At 47.7% G+C, this 19,811-nt stretch overlaps 1 protein-coding gene across 2 annotated transcripts in view; it reads right to left on the bottom strand.

Annotated features, from left to right (window-relative positions):
* Nucleotides 1-1,479: 1,479 nt before the first annotated feature.
* Nucleotides 1,480-19,811, bottom strand: part of KIF3C (kinesin family member 3C) — a 35,721-nt gene continuing 17,389 nt past the window's right edge. Inside the window, exons 3-9 of one of the 2 annotated variants that reach the window (XM_067007947.1) lie at nucleotides 17,931-18,032; nucleotides 17,167-17,289; nucleotides 15,902-16,020; nucleotides 15,314-15,430; nucleotides 4,557-4,665; nucleotides 4,205-4,377; nucleotides 1,480-3,965 (exon numbers count right to left, since the gene is read on the bottom strand). In XM_067007947.1, the coding sequence (XP_066864048.1) occupies nucleotides 3,872-3,965; nucleotides 4,205-4,377; nucleotides 4,557-4,665; nucleotides 15,314-15,430; nucleotides 15,902-16,020; nucleotides 17,167-17,289; nucleotides 17,931-18,032 (837 nt within the window). In that variant the 3' untranslated portion in view covers nucleotides 1,480-3,871. The remainder of the gene's footprint in view (nucleotides 3,966-4,204; nucleotides 4,378-4,556; nucleotides 4,666-15,313; nucleotides 15,431-15,901; nucleotides 16,021-17,166; nucleotides 17,290-17,930; nucleotides 18,033-19,811) is intronic. The other variant, XM_059079196.2, reaches the window with a different exon arrangement.

The following is a 19,811-nucleotide window of genomic DNA, read 5'->3' as shown; positions in this document are numbered from 1 at the left end:
ACTCTAGAACCGCCTATCTCAGCCACACAAGTGAGCCCACGGCTAACGGGAGGAATGAGTGGTATGAAAATAGGACCTCAAGGTTAAGGGTTTGCAGATTTGGCTTTATTCCCACCACTCTGCCCTTCTGTCCCTGGCTTGCACTACTTGTAGAACATGTAGGGTGCCTATCAGTCCTGAGGAGCAGATGCACTAGAGGCACCGAATCAAAAAATACAGGCTTCAGGGCTTACCTGGGGGCGCAGTGGTTGAGAGTCCGCCCGCTGGTGCGGGGGACACGGGTTCGTGCCCTGGTCTGGGAAGATCCCATGTGCCGCGGAGCAGCTAGGCCAGTGAGCCATGGCCGCTGGGCCTGCGTGTCCGGAGCCTGTGCTCCGCAACGGGAGAGGCCACGACAGTAAGAGGCCCGCATACCGCAAAAAAAATACATAAATACAAAATACAGGCTTTAGAGTCTGGAAGCCCAGCTTCATCACTAACCCTACGTCTTTAGCCAAGTTAGTTAATTTCCCTAAATTTCATCAGTAAACCAGTGACAATCATTTCCACCTGGGAGGATTAAATGCCTATGGGTGTGTAAAGTACCTAACACCTGGCAAGTCCCTCAAGCAGCAGAGCCCTGGAACCCCTTTGGATCTCAGGGCTGGAGCTGGCACAGAGGCAGGAGGCCCCTCCAGGAAAGGCATCAGTGCCACAGTGGGCACGCGGCCACGCCCTGTGCGCCAGGCTAACCTTAGTGCTCTCCCAGGAGTCAGGGCCTCGTGTTTGTTTGTTTGTTTGTTTTTGGCAGCTTGTGGGATCTTAGTTCCCTGACCAGGGATCGAACCCGCACCCCTGGCAGTGGAAGCGCTGAGTCCTAACAACTGGACTGCCAGGGAATTCCTTGGGCTTCGTGTTTTTTAGCAGCAACTACTTCTCATTTCCTGTAAGACTTCCATGCTACAGGGAGCCGACAACTAGAACCCAGAGGGAGGGAAAGAGGCCCTGGGAAGACAAGATAAGGGGGAGCTAGTCTTGAATTATTTTAATTCAGCACCTACCATGTGCCAGTCATATCGATGTGCTTTACACACATCATGGCCTGTTTTAATCTCTCTTGGCTGATAAAGCAGAAGGGGCAGAGCTGTTAAATGATATTGACAGCTAATCTGGACAGGCAGTTCTGAAATCTGCTAATAGCTCAGAATTAACTGGGAGGGGACCGCTAGCTTAGAACACGAACAGCTGCTGCCATAGCTCGGGCACAGACTTCAGACTAGAGCCTCAGTGAGCCCTGAGCCCTGCCCCCTCCGCCTTGATGCTCAGACGGGGCCCCTTTTATTAAGCAGCCAGTTCTTTTCCCAGGTGCTGATCACTGCAGCTGGGCTCCAAATACTCTTGAACCCCTCTTGGAAAAAACAAGGAAGAGAGAGAAGGGAGAACACAAAAAGAGAAGTAGAAAGAGTCAGAGAGGGAAGAGAAGGCAGGCAACCAACTCTGTAACGATACTCATTCCTTTATTATCGACTGCGTTAATTTGAACAGGGCTGGGGCCTGCAGGTTGCTGGCAGCACTGAGCTGCAGGTGCATTTCGGCTCCACAGAGATCTCATCCTAAGCCAAGGAGACAGAGGGTAATGTTTTATATATATATTTATATATTACATATGTCCTGTATCATCATATGTATATAGAGTGACAAGAATGGGCCACAGCATTGTTAACTGTTGTCCTAAATAAAGACCATAGCAACAGACATGGAAATTTGGTCCTAATCAAGGCCCTTACTTTGTCAACCAAGTGTTTGATACATCAAAAGGAAAAGAAGAGAGAGACAGAGGGACTGAGATCCAGCCACCCCGGTGGCCCTGTTCCCAGCATATCTTACACTGAGTGTAGAGTGTCCCCCGTGGAGGTAAACACACACACACAAACACGCGCACACATACACACATACACAAAACTGCAGGCAGGAGCTCCTCCTCTGACCACACCTTGGGCCCAGCCCTCAGACTGGGGGTGAAGGAGTTGGGTATATTGTGCTATAAGACTGTGAGGGTCAAGTGACCAGACAATGCAGAGTCGATGTGTCCAGGTGATGAACGGGGGTAACACGTGCGGCTTCGTCCACAAATGAGAAAGAGGTCAGTGGGAGAGGCTGCTCAGCGCAGGACTGGAGGTCCCTCTGTGCCCAGGCCGCCTGGGAAATTTCTACACACTGGTCCTGTCCCAGCCACAGCCGAAGCTCTGATCTGAATCCTGAGTCTCAAATAATCTCCTGGGCGCCGATGAAAAATGTTATTTCCTTGAAGGACAGAAGCAAGTGGCAACTGAGTGGCCCAGCCACCTGGTCCTGCAGTTACAGCAGCGATGACAGCATCACTGAATTAAACCAAACCATAGCTTGGTCCTTAGAGCAGAACTTGAACTGTTCAAGAAGCGTTCATTCCCTGACGGGAAGAGAGAAACCAGGTAGTCGGCCCCTACTGCCACCTCCCTCGCCCCCAATTTCAGGCAGACCTGTCAGTTTTGTGCCTTTCCCCCAGTGATAAAACTCCTCATGTTCTAGGAACTGGAGACTCCATTATCAGGTCGTTTTGAAATCCCAAACCACGTGTTTTCCATTCATGATTACCTCTTCACCCTTCCACTGAAATATACAATTAAAAGGTAAGTCAATGAAAATTAATCTCTCTCTCTCTTTTTTTTTTTTTGGTAGAAATTTACTCGAGATACCTGGAGACATACCGGGTTGTCACAAAGGAAAGTAAGGGGTACTTCCCTAGGGACCGATTTGCACAATGCTGAAGAAAGGTTCAGTCTTGTCAACAAAACAGTGCCCAACAAACGTGATTCAGAAACAGGGGTAACGGGCAGAGTTGGCAGGTTGCTCCTGGGCCTCCATCTCCTGTGCTCAGTGAGGGGGAAAAGCAACAGATTCTGTGATACCTTTGTTTAGCCAGAGGGAGAAGGATACTGAGCCCTTCCACGGTGAACGGGGATCCAGGCAGCTGCAAGGAAAATGGTGAAAGCAGGATCTCAAAGATGGGGAGTTGGCCTGATTGCTTGTCGGCCAAGGTTAGTTCTCCGAGGGGACAGAAACCAAGGGCCGTCCCTCGATGACTGTCCACATTGTCTCTATTACTGTTCCATTTCCTGAAGGTCCCAAGGAGGCAGCAACTGGTGGGTTCACAGTTCGCATCCACGGGTTGGGAAGGTAGGCAGGAAGCAGTCTGGGAAGCCACGAGTTCTTGCCAAAGCTGAAGAGCATGGGCCGTGTGGCTGAGGTCACTGGAGTCCTTGAAAAGGAGCCCAAGAAACCGAAAGAGGTTGTTTGCGACCCAGAAAGTGGAGAGCGGGCTCTCTCCGCCGGAAGCACAGGCTCAACACCATCAGGATGGACGTCTCTTGGCCTCGGTGGACACCTAGCAGTTTTCTAGTCCCAGAAAGTGCTCAGGAGCTGCGCACCGGCAGTGCAGGAGGAGATGGGCGATTACGGAGCGCGCTGGGTAGAAAAAGCACTCTCTTCTCAGGCACCGCCGCCCTCCCTTCTGGGGGCAACTGACAGGGAGGAGCATGAGGTCTGACTGGGGCGTGGGGGCGTGGTCCAAAGTCAGAAGAAGATGAGGCCGTGCGGTGACCATGGCAAGCTCAGGCGAGGGCACCTCTCCCGCAAGAACTGAGCTCCACGAATAAATAACATTAATTAAATAAAGGAGGCTAAGAGCGAGCAGAGGCACGGTCTGCCAGATTCTCACCCCGCACACATATGCACATGCACACACGCACACACGCACGCACGCACGCACGCACACCGAGCGGCAGGCGAGATGATCCAGGGGTGGCTGCCCCGTCCCTGGGGTCTGGGGGATGGGCAGCCCGGCTGAAGGTTGTCACTCGTGGTCTAGCGCTGTCGTGGGGAGCAGAGCAGCGGAGGCCAGCGAGGCATGTGCGGTGGAAGGTGGAGGCTGCTGAGGACTCTGGCACCTGCAGGGGAAGGGGATGAGGTGGGCGACAGGGGAGGGTGGGGAAGTGCAGGAAACAGAAAAGTGAGGACTTTTCTTTCCCTCATCCTCTCGCTGTAGGAACTTGGCCCCCACAGCCCCCGTTTTCACTCTCCCTTCATGCCCTTTGGGTACAACCCAAACCCTCCTCAGCCTCAACCAGCCCATGGGGTTTCCATGCCTTCTAAGTCCACTGCCCACTCTGACCGTGATGGCACTGACCAGGATCTGGACTTTCGGACTTTAGATGTGGAAGGTCTTTCCAGAAAGCTGTCCAACCGCATGAGCCTCTCCATGTGTAATGCACGGGGGTCTTGTTCTTGATCATGGGAGAATTCCATCTCAAAGACCGCTGGAGGGGACACATCCAACTCCAGAAACATGATGTTCTCAGCCTGTGGTGGGAATATCAGGCCAGACGTGAGCACTGGCCCTGATGCCTGCATCTTCCGGGCACTTGGGGAATAATGGGAGTAGCAAGGGTGATGAGGCAGGTAGAGGAAGCAGAGGTTGTGAGTATCACCTCCCTTGGGCGCTCTCTCCCCTCCCCCCCTTCTACTTCCCAGCTTCTTACCCTATACCTGGGATGTGACCCCATTGCCATGGCAACCCGAGCATACTGGCTGATAGGCCTCTTGTAGCCCACTGCAGATGTTGGCCGCTTCTTCATTTGGCTGTTACTGCTGTAGGGAAGAGGCTATATTTAAATCTATTTCCTCCGAACACAAAGGGAAAATGATATCATGATGGGTTAAGCACCATTCAGGTAGTCAGTAGGCCCTGCAGACTGTAGGTTCTGGAATTTTCTTCTCTTTGCTCTAATACAACCTGACAACTCAAAACAGTATAACACAAGGAGACACATTTTTCTTCACTCTTGTTGCTTCAATTATTTTCCACAGTGAAAAGGTTTGACTAAAGGCTGGAAAAAAGAAAGGAAATCCAATCTTATTTTTAGCTGTCAGACTCGTAGACTGACTTCACACACTATACAAAACCATCAATTAGTGGTTCTGCTTTTCACTTTCCTTCATAGGTTTTAACACAATAAAATGATTAGAAACTCAGGCTTGAAATGCAAGTGTTCCAAACTAGCCAAAACAATCTTGAAAAAGAACAAAAGTAGAGGATTAACATTTCCCAGTTTCAAAACTTATTACAAAGCTACAGTAATCAAGGCTGTGTGATACTGGCAGAAGGACCGATGTATGGATCAATGGAATAGAATTGAGAATCTAGAAATAAACCCTCATATTGGGTGGGCCAAAAAGTTGGTTCAGGTTTTTCCATAAGATGTTACAGAAAAAGCCGAACGAACTCTTTGGCCAACCCAATATTTTCAATCAACTGATTCTCTAGAAGGGTACCAAGACCACTCAACGGGGAGTGAACAGTCTCTTCAGCAAATGGTTCAGGGACAACTGGATAGCCACACACAAGAAAATGAAGTTGGACCCTTCCCTTGTACCATATATAAAAAACTAACTCAAAATTAATCATAGACTTAAATGTAAGAGCTAAAACTATAAAAACTCTTAGAATAAAACAAAGGAGTAAATCTTCATGACCTTAGATTAGGCAATGGTTTCTTAGATATGACATCAAAAGCCCAAGCAACCAAAGAAAAAATAAATAGGACTTCATTGAAAACTAAAAACTTCTGTGCTTCAAAGGACATCATAAGAAAAGTGAAATAACAATCTTCAAAATGGGAGAAATTACTTGCAAATCATGAATGTGATAAAGGACTTGTATCTAGAATATATAAGTAACACTTACAAATCAAGAATAAAAAGACAGCCCTGTTTAAAAAGGGACAAAGGATCTGGGTGGCCATTTCTCCAAAGAAAATATACAAATGGCCAATAAGCACAAGAAAAGCTCAACATTATTAGTCATTATGGAAATGCAAATCAAAACCATAATGAGATACCACTTCACAGCCACTAGGATGACTATAATCAAAAAAGACAGACAAGAGCACCTGTTGGTGAGGATATAGAGAAATCGGAAACTTCATGCATTGTTGGTTGGGAATATAAAATGATGCAGTCACTTTGGGAACAGTTTGGCAGTTTTTTAAAAAGTTAAACATAGAGTTGCCATATGACCTAGTACTTCCACTACTAGATACATATAATCAAGAGAATTGAAATCATGCCCACACAAAAACTCGTATATAAATGTTCATAGAAGCATTATTCATAATAGCCAAAAAGTAGAAATAATCCCAATGACCACTGACTTATGAATAAATAAACAAAATGTGGAATATCATAGAATGGAATACTATTTGGCAACAAAAAGGAATGAAGGACTGATACACGCTACAAGGTGGATGAAACTTGAAAACATTTTGCCAAGTGAAAGAAGGCAGACACAAAAGACCACATGTGATATGATTCCATTTATATCAAGTATCTGGAATAGGCAAGTCCATAGTGGCAGAAAGTAGACTGGTGGTTTCCTAGGGGTGAGGACACTGGGGAAGATGAGGAGTGACAGCTAATGGGTTTGGGGTTTCTTTCTGGAGTGATGAAAATGTTCTGGAATTAGATAGTGGTAATGTTATACAACTCTGTGAATATACTAAACTCCACTGAATTACACCCTTTAAAATGGCGAATTTTATATGTGAATTACATCTCAATAAAGGTATCATTTATAAAATATACAAAACAAAACTCAGGCTTGGCTTTTTTTGTTTGTTTTTTTGGCCTGTATGGTAGTCTGTGGGATCTCAGTTCCCCGACCAGGGACTGAGTGCCGAAGGCACCGAACCCTAACCACTAGACCACCAGGGGACTCCCAGGCTTGGCTTTTAAAAAGTGCATATTCTTTGACCCAAATTCCCACTCCTAGGAATTTCCCTAAGGAAATAATCAGAGATAGGGACAATTTATAAGCAGAGATGTTTGCTGCAATGTTATTTACAAATGCAAACAATTAGAAACAACCCAAATGTGCACCAATAGGGACCAGTTTATTATTCAGCCAAGTGAAGGAATATTATGTAGTCATTTAAATCGTCTTATGGCTCTATGTAGACATGAAAAGCATATTAAATAAAGAGGCAAATAAAAAGATGAAGTTTTTTTGTTTTGTTTTTAAAGAAGTGTGTGTACGTGTGTGGATGCTTAGAAAAAAGTCTGGATATTCAACAAAATGTTAACAATGATTGTCTTTGGATGGAGTGATTATGGGTGATTTTTATTATCTTTATGTCTTTCTGCAATATCTAAATTTTTTATAATGTATTGTTAATTTTATATCTAATAAATTGTTTCAAATACTCAGAAAAGCATAGAAAATAATATATATCTGTTCACCTATCATCCAGCTTTGTCAAATCTTAACATTTTATTATACTTAACACCAAATCTTTAAGAAATAAAATGTAGACACAGTTTTTAAGACTCCATCTCTTTCCTTCTCCAGAATTAATCACTCTCTTGAGTTTTGTGCTTATCAATGTCAGGCATATTGTTATACTTATTTATATATGTGGATATTCATAAACAATATATATGGTATCTGTATGCCTATTTCTAAATTTTGTTCTGTATGGTATACATACTATATTGTTTTGTGTCCAACGAACACGTCTTTTATATTTATCCATGCTGCTCTAGATTAGATGATTAAAGTTTAACTATAATGACTATCTTAAGGTTTCAACATAGCATTTTATATATGTTTTATATATATATATGTTTTTTATATATTCTCTTGTTGATAGACATCTAAGTCAATTCTTTTTTCTCTCTCCCTTTCTATTTAACACAATGCTGTTGTGAAGAGCTCTGTATAGGTATCTTGAAGTACATATTCAAGTTTCCCTGGGGTATGTCCCTAGGAACGGAATGGTTCCGATGTGCACTTTCAGCTTTATCAAATTGCCAAATTGCTTTTCAAAGTGGCTATTTACCTACGAGAAAGTTCCCATTGCTCTATATCCTGGCCAACTCATGGTATGTTAAGACTTTTTACTCTCAGCAACTTAATGAGTGTGAGGTATTTTCTTATTCAAAGCAAACAAAGATAGGAAAGAAAACAAGTTATTTCCACTAAAAAACATAATACAGGGTTTGGAGTGAGGTAGATCTGAGTTTGAATGTTGGCTCTACCCCTTACAACTCTGTTACCTTGGGAAGTGGCTTAGTATCTCTGAGCCTCAGATATCTATCTCATTGCTATCCTACAGAATTGCTGAGATTAAACAAGATAAGCACTTAGCACAGTACAGCGAAAGGGCTCAACACTTGGCAGCTGTGATGATTATTAATTCTCAATTCCACTTGCTAATTTCAAACAGGGATACAGATGAGCAACGAAAAAAGCCAAAAGGCAGACAGAAGACAGAAGAGAAGAGACAGGCTGAGTAATTCAGAGATAGGACATTCTGTCCTTGAATAGGAGAACAAGCCGTGCAGGCACCGACGGAACAATGCTCGCCTGCTGCCACAGAGAGAGTAACGAGAACCACCTTCCCAGGGTTTTTTTTACCAAGTGTATATAAAACAGTGCTGGATCCCACTTAGGGTCCCCACCGACCCCTCTTCATAGATGAAAACAAGGAAGATGAGGCTGTAGAAGCCCCAGCTGGGTCTGCTGCTAAGGGCCCTCTGGAAGGTGGGCGGGCTGCGCATGTGGAAAGTGGCAACACCAGGGGAGGGGGAAAAGCAGTAAAAGAACAGCTTATCATTTATAAGGTGCATCTGTGCATCCCATTTGAACTTTACAACCTCCTGAGGTGCAGACAGGGCAGACAAGGAGACTGAGGCTCAGAAAAGCGAAAGCGCTTTTGTGTCCAAGATCATACAATTAGGAAGAGACTCGGAATGGATTCTTCCCAAATACTCTTTATAGGATGCCACGCTGTCTTTCAGGAGCGCACACAGAACAGCCCAGGCCTGAGGGTGCCTTGAAGGCTGCAGCCTCTGGGAACAGGACAGGGGGGACAGGGCTGGGTGAGCAGAGCAGTGGATCAGGGTGAATTGGCAGCCTGACCCAATAAAGATGCCAGGGCTATTCTGGGTGGCAGGTGGGAAGAAGGGGGTGGGGGAGGGGAGTCTGTAATTGGGACACCAAGCTTCCCATCTACTCTCTCCTCTGCCTCAGGCCTACTTTTCAGGATTGATCCCTCTGTAGTAAGCAGGTTGTGGCTGACAGCCTGGAGTGGAGGCCTGGCTCTGCAAGTCCCCAGCCCTCTTGAAAGAAACCCACAACAGCTATCCTGTGCGTCGTAGATCCTCAGAGTTCTCTTACGACCCTCCCTCCACATAGCTTCTATCACGAGATTAGATACATTTTCCTCTTAATATTAAAAAGTTCTCTCTCCGTCCCATCTCAGAGGCTGACCCCAATCTCATTACCAGCGCTGTCTGCGTACCACCTTTCTCCCCTCCTGTTCTGAAAACCGGCAGCCAACATCATAGGGTGTGTTTTCCTTCTAGGTCCTTTACAAGTACCTGACACAGCAAATCTGACTTTTCTCCGTGATTGGATCCCTCCTTCCCTGCAGGTTAGCTGTCCACCTTGTAGCATCCCCCTGCATGTCTGAACTCCCACTCCTCTTCTCAGTTCCCCTTCACACGGCACACGGCCTGCCCGGGCAGGCAAAAACTTCTCCCTGTTTCAGATTCTTTTTCAGCTGTCACAGGCCTGTGAATGAATCTAGGGACAACTCAGAGCTGAGCATGTTCTGACTGAGGTAAACTTTGCCTCTGTAAGGAAACCAGTTTAACTTTCTATCCTGATTCTATTTAGAGCAAGGAATGCTCTCTCTCTCTAAATTTGGAGGCAGCCTGATTTAAAGATCAAAATCTAGAACAAAAGCCACAAACCAAACTGTCCTTCTGTGGCACTTGTAAGGCATGATGGCAAACTGGTTTATCTGGAGTGCACAGTTATCTTACTGGTCCTGCTGCAGCCATTTATGAATCATCTCCTCTGTGCCAGGTACTGGCCTGGAACACCCTCCACCCCACCTCCAACACGCACCACACACATTACCTCACTTCAATCTTGATAATCCTGCAGGGATTTTTAAAATTTTATTTTATTATCCCGACTTTGCAGGTGACAAAACTTGGGTTCAGAGACATTAAAAAAAACCTTCTCGAGGCAGAGCAGGGGCTAGAATTCAGAACGTTCTAAATCCAAAATCCAGTCTCTTTCTACTGCACCATGATACTTCGAAAAGAATCTAGGATAGCAGGGATTGCAAAAGGCAAATGGCTAAAGTTACAAATAGAATTTTGTGAACTGTAAACCATGGGCTACAGACATTGCCAAATATACAACCCCTAGAAGACAGTTTTGTATAAACACAATTAAAAATAAGGTCCATGATGAGTAACCAAAAATAAAAGGTCATATTTGTAAAATAGTTATGGTTAGAGCTGGCTGCAGAAATGTATTTTGCAAAGTAACTTTAACACAAAATTGTTTGTGATTGTGGAAGGGACCTCACCTAAAGTTATTGTGTATCAACTAGCAGTGGCCTAGAGATAGTGGAGAAAAAAGAAAAAGGGACAGACGTCCAAAATAAGTTGATACAGAGTGTGTTTCAAGAGCTCCCCGACAATAACTCCTTGTTTTAAAGAGAGGTACGGGGGGGGCCTTCCCTGGTGGCGCAGTGGTTGAGAGTCTGCCTGCCGATGCAGGGGACGTGGGTTCGTGTCCCAGTCCGGGAAGATCCCACATGCCGTGGAGCGGCTGGGCCCGTGAGCCATGGCCGCTGAGCCTGTGCTCTGCAACGGGAGAGGCCACAGCAGTGAGAGGCCCGCGTACCGCAAAAAATAAATAATAAAGAGAGACGCGGGAAAGAGTGTGTGGGGTAAATTCTCGCAGCTGGTGGAAGAGGGGAAACGTTTTTTCAACAAAAGCTTTCTAAAGGGACGGTTTGACTTTAGGTAATTTCTTTCCAACAATGCTTTTTTCCTCTCCTTTTGAGAAGCATTCAGTGTTCTAATCCCCAGAACACCACAGGCCAAACTGAAGCAAAATATTCCACACTTGAATTGAACAAATGGGACAATGCCTTGATTAGTTAAATATACTTTGGGGAGAAAGAGGTTTTTCATCCCTGATTAAGTTATGTTGCAAACAGTGGGACCCAATCCGCCCAGAGAGGCAGCTTGTTCTACAGTCTCAGGCCAGAAGGCTCCCCGAAATGCGGGAAGCTGCGTCCAAGGACCTGCCCACCCTCAGCCTTCCACTGTGAAAGGAGGGGCTTGGGGCAAAAGATCTCAGAGATCCAGGCCAGTGACTCTTATACCGTGATGCTACCCTAGGGCTCTCTGTGCTGAGTCACTATCATGCTTGGGAATTCCAATGAGGGGGGAATTGGTTTTACTTTATTTTTTATTTTATTTTTTTTTGCTGTACGCTGGCCTCTCACTGTTGTGGCCTCTCCCGTTGCGGAGCACAGGCTCCGGACGCGCAGGCTCAGCGGCCATGGCTCACGGGCCCAGCCGCTCCGTGGCATGTGAGATCTTCCCGGACCGGGGCACGAACCAGTGTCCCCTGCATTGGCAGGTGGACTCTCAACCACTGCGCCACCAGGGAAGCCCCTGTTTTTACTTTATTTTAACCACCAACTGCTGCTATACAAAAGTAATTTTTTAAAAAATGAATTTATTGAGCTGTCAGAGCTTGAGAATTTTTGGCTGCATCGTCCTGCGTGTGGGCTCTTAGTTCCCACACCAGGGATCAAACCTGTGCCCCGTGCAGTGGAAGCCTGGAGTCTTAACCACGGGACCGCCAGGTAAGGCCCAGTAGAAAGTAATTTTTAAAATTTGTTTTGTATAAAAACTTCCTAGATCTATTATTACTTTTCTTTTTTTTGTTATTTATTTATTTATTTATCTATTTTTGGCTGTGTTGGGTCTTCGTTGCTGTGTGTGGGCTTTCTCTAGTTGCGGCGAGTGGGGGCTACTCTTCTTTGTAGTACGTGGGCTTCTCATTGTGGTGGCTCCTCTTGTTGCGGAGCACGGGCTCTAGGTGAGTGGGCTTCAGTAGTGTGGCACACAGACTCAGTACTTGTGGCTTGCGGGCTCTAGAGCACAGGCTCAGTAGTTGTGGCGCATGGGCTTAGTTGTTCCGCGGCATGTGAGATCTTCCCAGACCGGGGTTCAAACCCGTGTCCTCTGCATTGGCAGGTGGATTGTTAACCACTGCGCCACCAGGGAAGCCCTATTATTACTTTTCTTTTGTATTTTTGTGATTTTTTTTTAAGTTCTGAGATAAATATTATTTATTGCAGTTATCAATGGACAAGTGACATTAGAAAAAAGAAAATAATTTGTAGTAGTAATTCAGAATAGCATGTAGTTGACTACCTGGTATTTATTAATGTCTTTTTGAAGTAATTTATTTATTGGAATTTTTCTTAAAGAAATCTATAATACCTGTTTATATCAACCGTATTTAAGTACAGCGGAGAACACTGGGATATCACAATTGCCTTAATACCTTTTACCCTTACCCAGATATATTTTGATATTTTCTACACAAAATATATACTCTCTGTATTCTGAGGAGGTACATATATATTCTGTATAAAACAGCGTGTTTAAGTTGTGAATATACTTAACCATAATTTTGAAAAAGCTTGTAAATGTATTTATATCTTTACAATTTTAATATAAAATTTTAAGGGAACACAGTCTATTTGGGATCCAGTTAGAAGCGCTGCTAACAGAGATGTACTAATGCAGGCTGGGGAGCAACTGTGTGCAGATTTAAGTCAAAGGGGGTATGTATGTCGAGACCAGTTCTTCCCAAAGAGTTATGGGAAAGAAAACACTATAGCATAAGCTAAAGCCCACTGCCTACTTTGAGCCCCTCCCCTTTTTTTTTTGCTTGTTTATTTGTTTCTTTGTTGTTTTGGCCTCCTCGTGGCATGTGGGATCTTAATTCCCTGACGAGGAATGAAACCCGTGCTCCCTGCACGGGTGGAATTGTGGAGTCCTAACCACTGGACCGCCAGGGAATTCCCCACAAGCAGCTTTTGAGGAAAGAACTGAATTCTTAGGCATCCTAATGGCAAAGAAAACACTGAACCTTTCTCTCTTTGCATTACTTTCTGAGAGCAAGAAGGATGGTGGGGGGAATCAGAAGAGAAAGGAAAGGTGGGAAAAGAACATCACAGGCAACTCCCTCTGCCCAGAAAGGTTCTGGTTCTGAGGCCTAGAAAAGAGCATGTAAAGAGCACAAATTCACCTTTAAAGCAAAGAGAGGGATAAGAGGCTAGGAAAGGCAATAGTTCAACAGTAAGCAAAGACACCACTCTAAATTTTAGAGGACTTCTTTCTTTTTAAAAGTTGTTACTGGTATCTACTCTAAAAATTATTTAACATGTGCTATTTTAAGATAGCTGTTTTATTTTCAAAAATCTGTGAATGGTTTTTCAGTGTATGCAAACCATTTTATTTTTGCAACAAAAGAGAGAAAGAAGTTATTTAAAAGGTTTTTTAATTTAAAAGTTATTTGAGTAAAAGAGAGAAAGTAAACTTAAAAAAAAAACAAACAGAACAAAGAATGGAAATTCATAAACATTAAGCAGAAAGCTTATCTTAGCTTCAGGCAAAGAACCCACCATGCTTTGAAGTCTCGATTGTGTGCTTAGGTGGTCAAGTAAAAATTGCAGGGACAATGTTTCGAGAAATGAATAAACTCCTCTGAAGCATGAAATTTTCAAAACTCAAATCAAGATCCATTCTCAGTTCCAGATTAAAGGAGATGGAACAGGCATGACAATTAAATGCAATGTACCACGTACCAGGTGAGCCGGTGGGGGAATTGCTGTAAAGGACATTATTGAGGTGACAGAATTTCCTGAATTTGATCACTGTACTGTGGTTATGTAAGAGAATGTCCTCACTCTTAGGAAATATGGGTAAAGGGTTGACTGTAACTTAATCTCAAATGGCTGAGGGGAGGGGATTAATAAAGCAAGATGTGGCAGACGCTAACATCCGGGGAGTTTGGGTGAAGGGTATACGGGAATTCTTTGTACTATTCTTGCTTTTCAAAATTAAAAACTTTTTAAAAACACACGCCTTCTCAGAGCTTCTCTCATCCCATCTCTATCCAATGTAAAGAAATTCCTCCACCTACAAACTTTAAACTCAAGAACTCTGTAAGCACAAAATAACTCTACAAAGCAGAAGCCTCACCAGCATCTTCCTCCAGCAGATGGTGCTGGAGTAGTAGTTTTTGAACCTAGCTTCCTGTAGAATCAGCTGGAAGCCTTGAAAAAAATTTTTTTCAAGTCCTGGGATCCACGCAAGACCCTTTAAATCAGACTCTCTGGAGCCCGGCTCACAGGTGATTCTGGTTGCAGCCAGGGTGGAAAACTTCTGCATTAGATGACATACTACTGCAGGCCTCCACTTAGACTGGAAAGGTGGATTTAAATCCAAACTGATGCCATTGAAAAGTCCTTTACTCATGAACTTGCCACTTACAAACTCGTGTAGTGTTGCCTTGCGCAGGATCAGCCCTTCAGAAAGTAGACAAATTAAGTAGGCATCTGTTGCTCCAGTGAGATGCTGTAGACCTCTATAGCTAGCTTCCCACCCCAGCTTCGGGGAGACTCCTGCCCTATCTGGGCATTAATATTCCTAGGATAGATAGAGCAAAGAATCTCTAGGGAAGTGCATTGGTGTCAGGCCTCCTGAGTGAGCACCTCTGCACACAGATTTTCAATGAAGGGCCAGTGGTCCAGATGGGTGAGGTAGTCACTCTGCTGGGTTTGAATATCCAGTCTTGTTCTTCATGGCCACCAGCAGAGGGAAATGCACACCCAGAGCTAAATGCACTTAGCTCTGTTACCTAAGAGCTAGGATGTGGAAACAGGTGGAAATGCTGAATCACCCAGCTGAGTGAGGCTACAAAGACCTCACATCTCTATCCTTTCTTGATCTGATTACTTTTCTGTATTCCCCACTGGACCGTAAGCCCTGACTGTGTCTGATTTACCTTCCGCCTGCAGAGTCTCCTACAGTGTCCAATACATAGTTAGTGCTTGGCAATATGATCTGTTGTTGCTGTTTTTGGCATCTGACAAATGAACACTCCCCAGCCTGGCCAAATGTTAGCCAGCTAGTATTTTCTGCATCCCAGACCAATGAGACACTGTACTTGACACTCCTTCCTTCATGGAGACCCCAACATTAGGTCCTGGGAAACCCATCCTCCATCTGCATCCTTCCCAGCCCTCCCCAATCCACTAAAACCTCCATCTCCCCCAGGCCCCTGGCTACCCCGGGCCTGGGGCGAGCTGGCAAGTCCCTAGGCCCGGACAGCTGGTGAAAGACTCACGCGCCACCGGGCACGAGGGGCTGGAACTTCCATTGCTCTTCCTCGCAGTCTAGGAAAAGCCGGTTCATGATCTTGTTCTTCTCCTCGGGGGGGATGAAGTTCTCGATGATTAGGTACCTGGGAGCAGGAATGAGGTAGAGAGGGGACCACATGAGACCACACACAGTGTATATGAAGGTTGACGGATGAGAAGAAAGAAGCAAACAGGCAGAGGGAACAGAGAAGGGTGGAAAACCCCAAAAGTCGGGGGGAGGGAACCCCTAGAGAAATAATAGAGCTTGAAAATCACCGTTTCTAATGCAAAGATTACAGACTCAGGGCCTTAGGAGTTACTTCTGGGCAGCACCCGGCATGCACTTCTCAGGGTTCATCAAGTGCAGGCCGAGGAGAGCAACGAGGAAACAGGAGGTAGAGGGAACCCCAATGGGCCCCTCCCCCATCCCTCAGACACATTCTGTTGCTAAGGTACATGGACATGGGCGGGGAGACAGTTGGAACGAAGCCTTCAGGAAAGACAGGAGCCTGTCGGGGAGAGGCCCAGGGCCTGAGGGACGGCACAGCCGCAGATGGCAAGAGGAGGGGCCCTACTTGAGCTTGAGCTCCCGGGTCTGCTCATTCTGTGCCTCTTCCAGGTCCTGCCGCACGCGGATGTACTCATCGTGCTGGTCCTGGATCTCCGCCTTCACCGCCTGCAGCTTGGCGTAGAGCTGGGTGGGGACGGGTGCAGCTCAGAGGCTGTGCAGCGTGGCAACCAATGTGGCTCTGCTCACCCAGCCTGGGTCCCGACGGCTGCAGGCTCAGGGTCCGCCAGCTCGGTCCAGGATGAGCCCAGGGCCCACCCCTGAAGCTCCCTCCTGCCCCACCATCCGTCGGAACGGGTTGTTCTAAAGGCTGCCCTGTGCCTCCCACGCCGTGCCCTGTTAACCTGCTCTCTCAGCTGCTGTCCACATCGTGCAATGTTCAAATCTGAAGGGACCCGAGGGACCTTCTGGTCCGACACCCCCTTTTAGAGGTGAGGAAACTCAGGCACAGACTTGCTCAAGGTCATACAATGAGGTTAACAGAAGAGCCGGAATCAGGACGCGAGTCCAGGGCTCAGGGAAGGAAGGGAGCCTCAGCCAGTTTGGAAGGTGACCCATCCTACTCCTGCCTCTCCAGCGGCTCTCAAAAGTAGGGGTGTGGAGGGCAGCTCCAACCTTCCTGTCCCGCTCCTAACCCACTGAAAGGTGTGTCCCTGGAAACTGCCACTGTAGCTGGGCCTCTGCCTGGCCCGCTCTGGGGCAGCCACCTCGGCAATCTAAGGGCTCTCCAGGTTCTTCCCAGAATCCAGACTGGAATTTGCCGCTTCCTGCCCTAGGCCCTCAGCTCATCATGCACACGCCTTTCCCTGGCCGTGGACTTTGCAGGGTCCTGGCGGCCAGTATTCTCATCCCTGGAGAGCCCTGGGCTCCCCGTCTGAGCCCTCCCAGGCTCGGGTCTCCTCAGGTTTCCCCACCACTCCCCTGGCCTGCTCTGTGCCTGGTTCTCCAAACTGTGACTCACTGGTGACACCAGAGTAAAGGGGCACGTTACCCAGGACCGTGAGGATGGCAACCCTGGAGAGTGGAAGTAAAAGTGTACCCAGCCTGTCCGGCCCCTCCTGGCCCAGGAGGAAAGGCTCTATCCCACCCCAACCAGAGCTCCACCTCCTCCTGCTCCTCACCCCAGCACCCACGCAGTGTAACTCAGGGGGTCAGCAGTTCAAGCAAAGTGTGGAGGGGTCGCTAAAGCACACTCCCCTTGGGCAGGTGACGTCTCGGGCAGAGGCTGCCAGGCCCTTACACACCTTGACCCAGTTCTGTGTGGCATCTCACCTTCTTGAGTTTCTTGGTTTTGACCTCCACCTCCTGCTGCAGGGACGTGTAGGTGCCCCGGAGCTCCATGGTCTCCTCGTCTCGGAGCATCATCTCCTGCTGCATTTCCCGTTCGCGGCGTTTCTAGGCCAAGGCAGGGCGCAGGACTCAGCGGAGCAGCACGTACTGGGGAGCTCTGCCTACCAGGGAACCTGGCTTCGTCGTGACCACAGGCGCCAGGAGGGAGCAGGGAGCATCGCATGGCCCACATCCGTTGCTCCCACCCCATCCTCAATGGAGCCTCTCTGAACCTTCTTCTCAGCTCATATGGCCACGCTTTTGCCAAGGCACTGCCCCCCATGGAAGGAGACCTCAGCCCTAACAGCTGGGGCATTCCAGGGGTGTCAACCACGTACACCGATGCCCAGATACTGGCTTTCCAGCTGCCTCAGCCTCTCCCATGTAGTATCACAATTGATTGGTAAGACCAACAAACTGTGGTTCTTGATGATTTAGGACACAGTCCTGCACTTGGCCAAGAACTCACACCTTTGTGGAAGGCCCGGGAATTAGTACCAGGTGCCTTACGGAGGCTGTCCTCATGGAGAGCCGCCACCTGGAGAGTGGACCCATGGGATGCAGGGCAGCAGGCCTTAGGTTCTCAGCACTGTAATTCCAGGGAACCTGAGTCCATGATGGCTCACTGCCCTAAGCACCCCAGTGCCACCTCAAGGCCACGTGCCCCCTCCCACCCAACCCAGAGACCTGAAGCCCCCCAGCCCCACCTGCTCGGCAATCTCCTGTCTCTTCAGTTCCAGCATCTTCTGCTGTTCATTGGTGTGATCCATGATGTTCCTGCCTCCGATGAGCAGCTTGCTCTCCATGGCCTGGGGACACAGAGAGGTGAAGAGATGGGCTCTGGGGCTTTTCAAAGGGCCACGGCAGCCCCAGCTTGAGAGGTTTGGCTTCTCTGTTTTGTGGTCCTTCCAGGAGGGGACAGAAGATGTGTCCCAGAAGGAGCCTCATGACCCTCACCAAGAATGAAGTTTTCCCCTCCAGCCTCCTGGGCCCCAACACAAGGCTCCCATTCTCAGCAGGACCATTAGGTGAGACAAAGAGAGGGAATCCCTCAGAGAATACAGGGCACCTGATCTGTTTGCTTTGGATATGGAAGCTTGGCTTTGGATATACGGAAGGCCGGTTCGCCATGCTTGGGAAGGGAGTGCGGGTGGCAAATTAATCCTGGCAACAGGACCCAGCTGGTGTTAGGAGGCGGGGAGACACCGGATACAGTCACTGGGCAGCCCGGCCCTTTAGATAACTGGCTCCTGACTCAGGAAGGGGGTTCTCACACAGGCAGCAGGAAACGCTCTAATCTTCAGCTGGAAAACAGAAGAAAAGCCAAAGGGAGGAGACTCTGTGGCACTAAGGGGCACATGGGGCCCCAGAAGCAGCGTGAGCTTTGGAGGTGGCCAGAAAGACTTGGGCTCTACCCACCAATTGCAAGGTCTCGGCTGAGTTATCCATCACCTCTCACGTCCATAACCCTGGAGCCGCCTCTGCTCCGGGAAGGAAAGCCAGCAAACATCTGCTGAGTGCTACCGCTACCTGCCAGGTGTCTCCATCCTCACCCCCAGAGAGACCCCAGGCAACAAGTAAAGAAACTGAGAGGAACTAGCCTCAGGCCATGCAGCTAGTTAACAGGGGTGAGATCTGAGCTCCACGCCAGCCTCCCCACTGAGCCCCTGCGCTGTGTGCAGCACCCCCAGCCCGACCCAGCGCTTGGCACAGACATTCCATAGGTGCTGGTTGAATCTGAAGCTTAAATAATAAAGGACTAGGGGAAACTGTGTAAGTTGTGACTACATTAAAATGCATTTTCAGGGACTTCCCTGGTGGCGCAGTGGTTAAGAATCCACCTCCCAACGCAGGGGACACGGGTTCGAGCCCTGGTCCGGGAAGATCCCACATGCTGTGGAGCAACTAAGCCCGTGCACCACAGCTACTGAGCCTGTGCTCTAGAGCCCTCTACTTCTCCTGCAAGACACAGCTTGAGCATCTTGGGAAGTTTTCGCTGATTCCCTCAACTCTGCACATTTCCTCCCTTAGGCCTCATCAATAGCTAGGACACTTTCCTACTATTTTCCCATATTGTCCCATCATTTGTTTACATCCTGTGTCCTCTGTGTGCTCCTTCAGGTCAGGAATCATGTCTTACTCGGATCTGAGTCTTGGGACTTAGTGCCTGGCACATAGTAAATGCTCAATATGTTTGACGAACAGAAAGGACTCCTGGGCTTCCCTGGTGGTGCAGTGGTTGAGAATCCGCCTGCCGATGCAGGGGACACGGGTTCGTGCCCTGGTCCGGGAAGATCCCACACGCCGTGGAGCGGCTGGGCCCATGAGCCATGGTGGCTGAGCCTGCGCATCCAGAGCCTGCGCTCTGCAACGGGAGAGGCCACGGCAGTGAGAGGCCCGCGTACCACACACACACACACACACACACACACACACACACACACACACACACACACACCCCAAACAAACAAACAAAAAAAAGAAAGGACTCCTTGGGGTAGCCTCAGAGGGGGGGCTTCCAGGTCCTTTCTCTGGGCTCACTCATCCAGAGCAGAACTGGATCTTCACCCTCAGCTTCTCCTTCAATT

Source organism: Kogia breviceps, chromosome 11 (genome assembly GCF_026419965.1).
Source record: "Kogia breviceps isolate mKogBre1 chromosome 11, mKogBre1 haplotype 1, whole genome shotgun sequence".
In the NCBI taxonomy this organism is placed as follows: Eukaryota; Metazoa; Chordata; class Mammalia; order Artiodactyla; family Physeteridae; genus Kogia; species Kogia breviceps.
The sequence above is the reverse complement of the archived record's forward strand: the minus strand, read 5'-3'. Positions and strand labels throughout refer to the sequence as shown.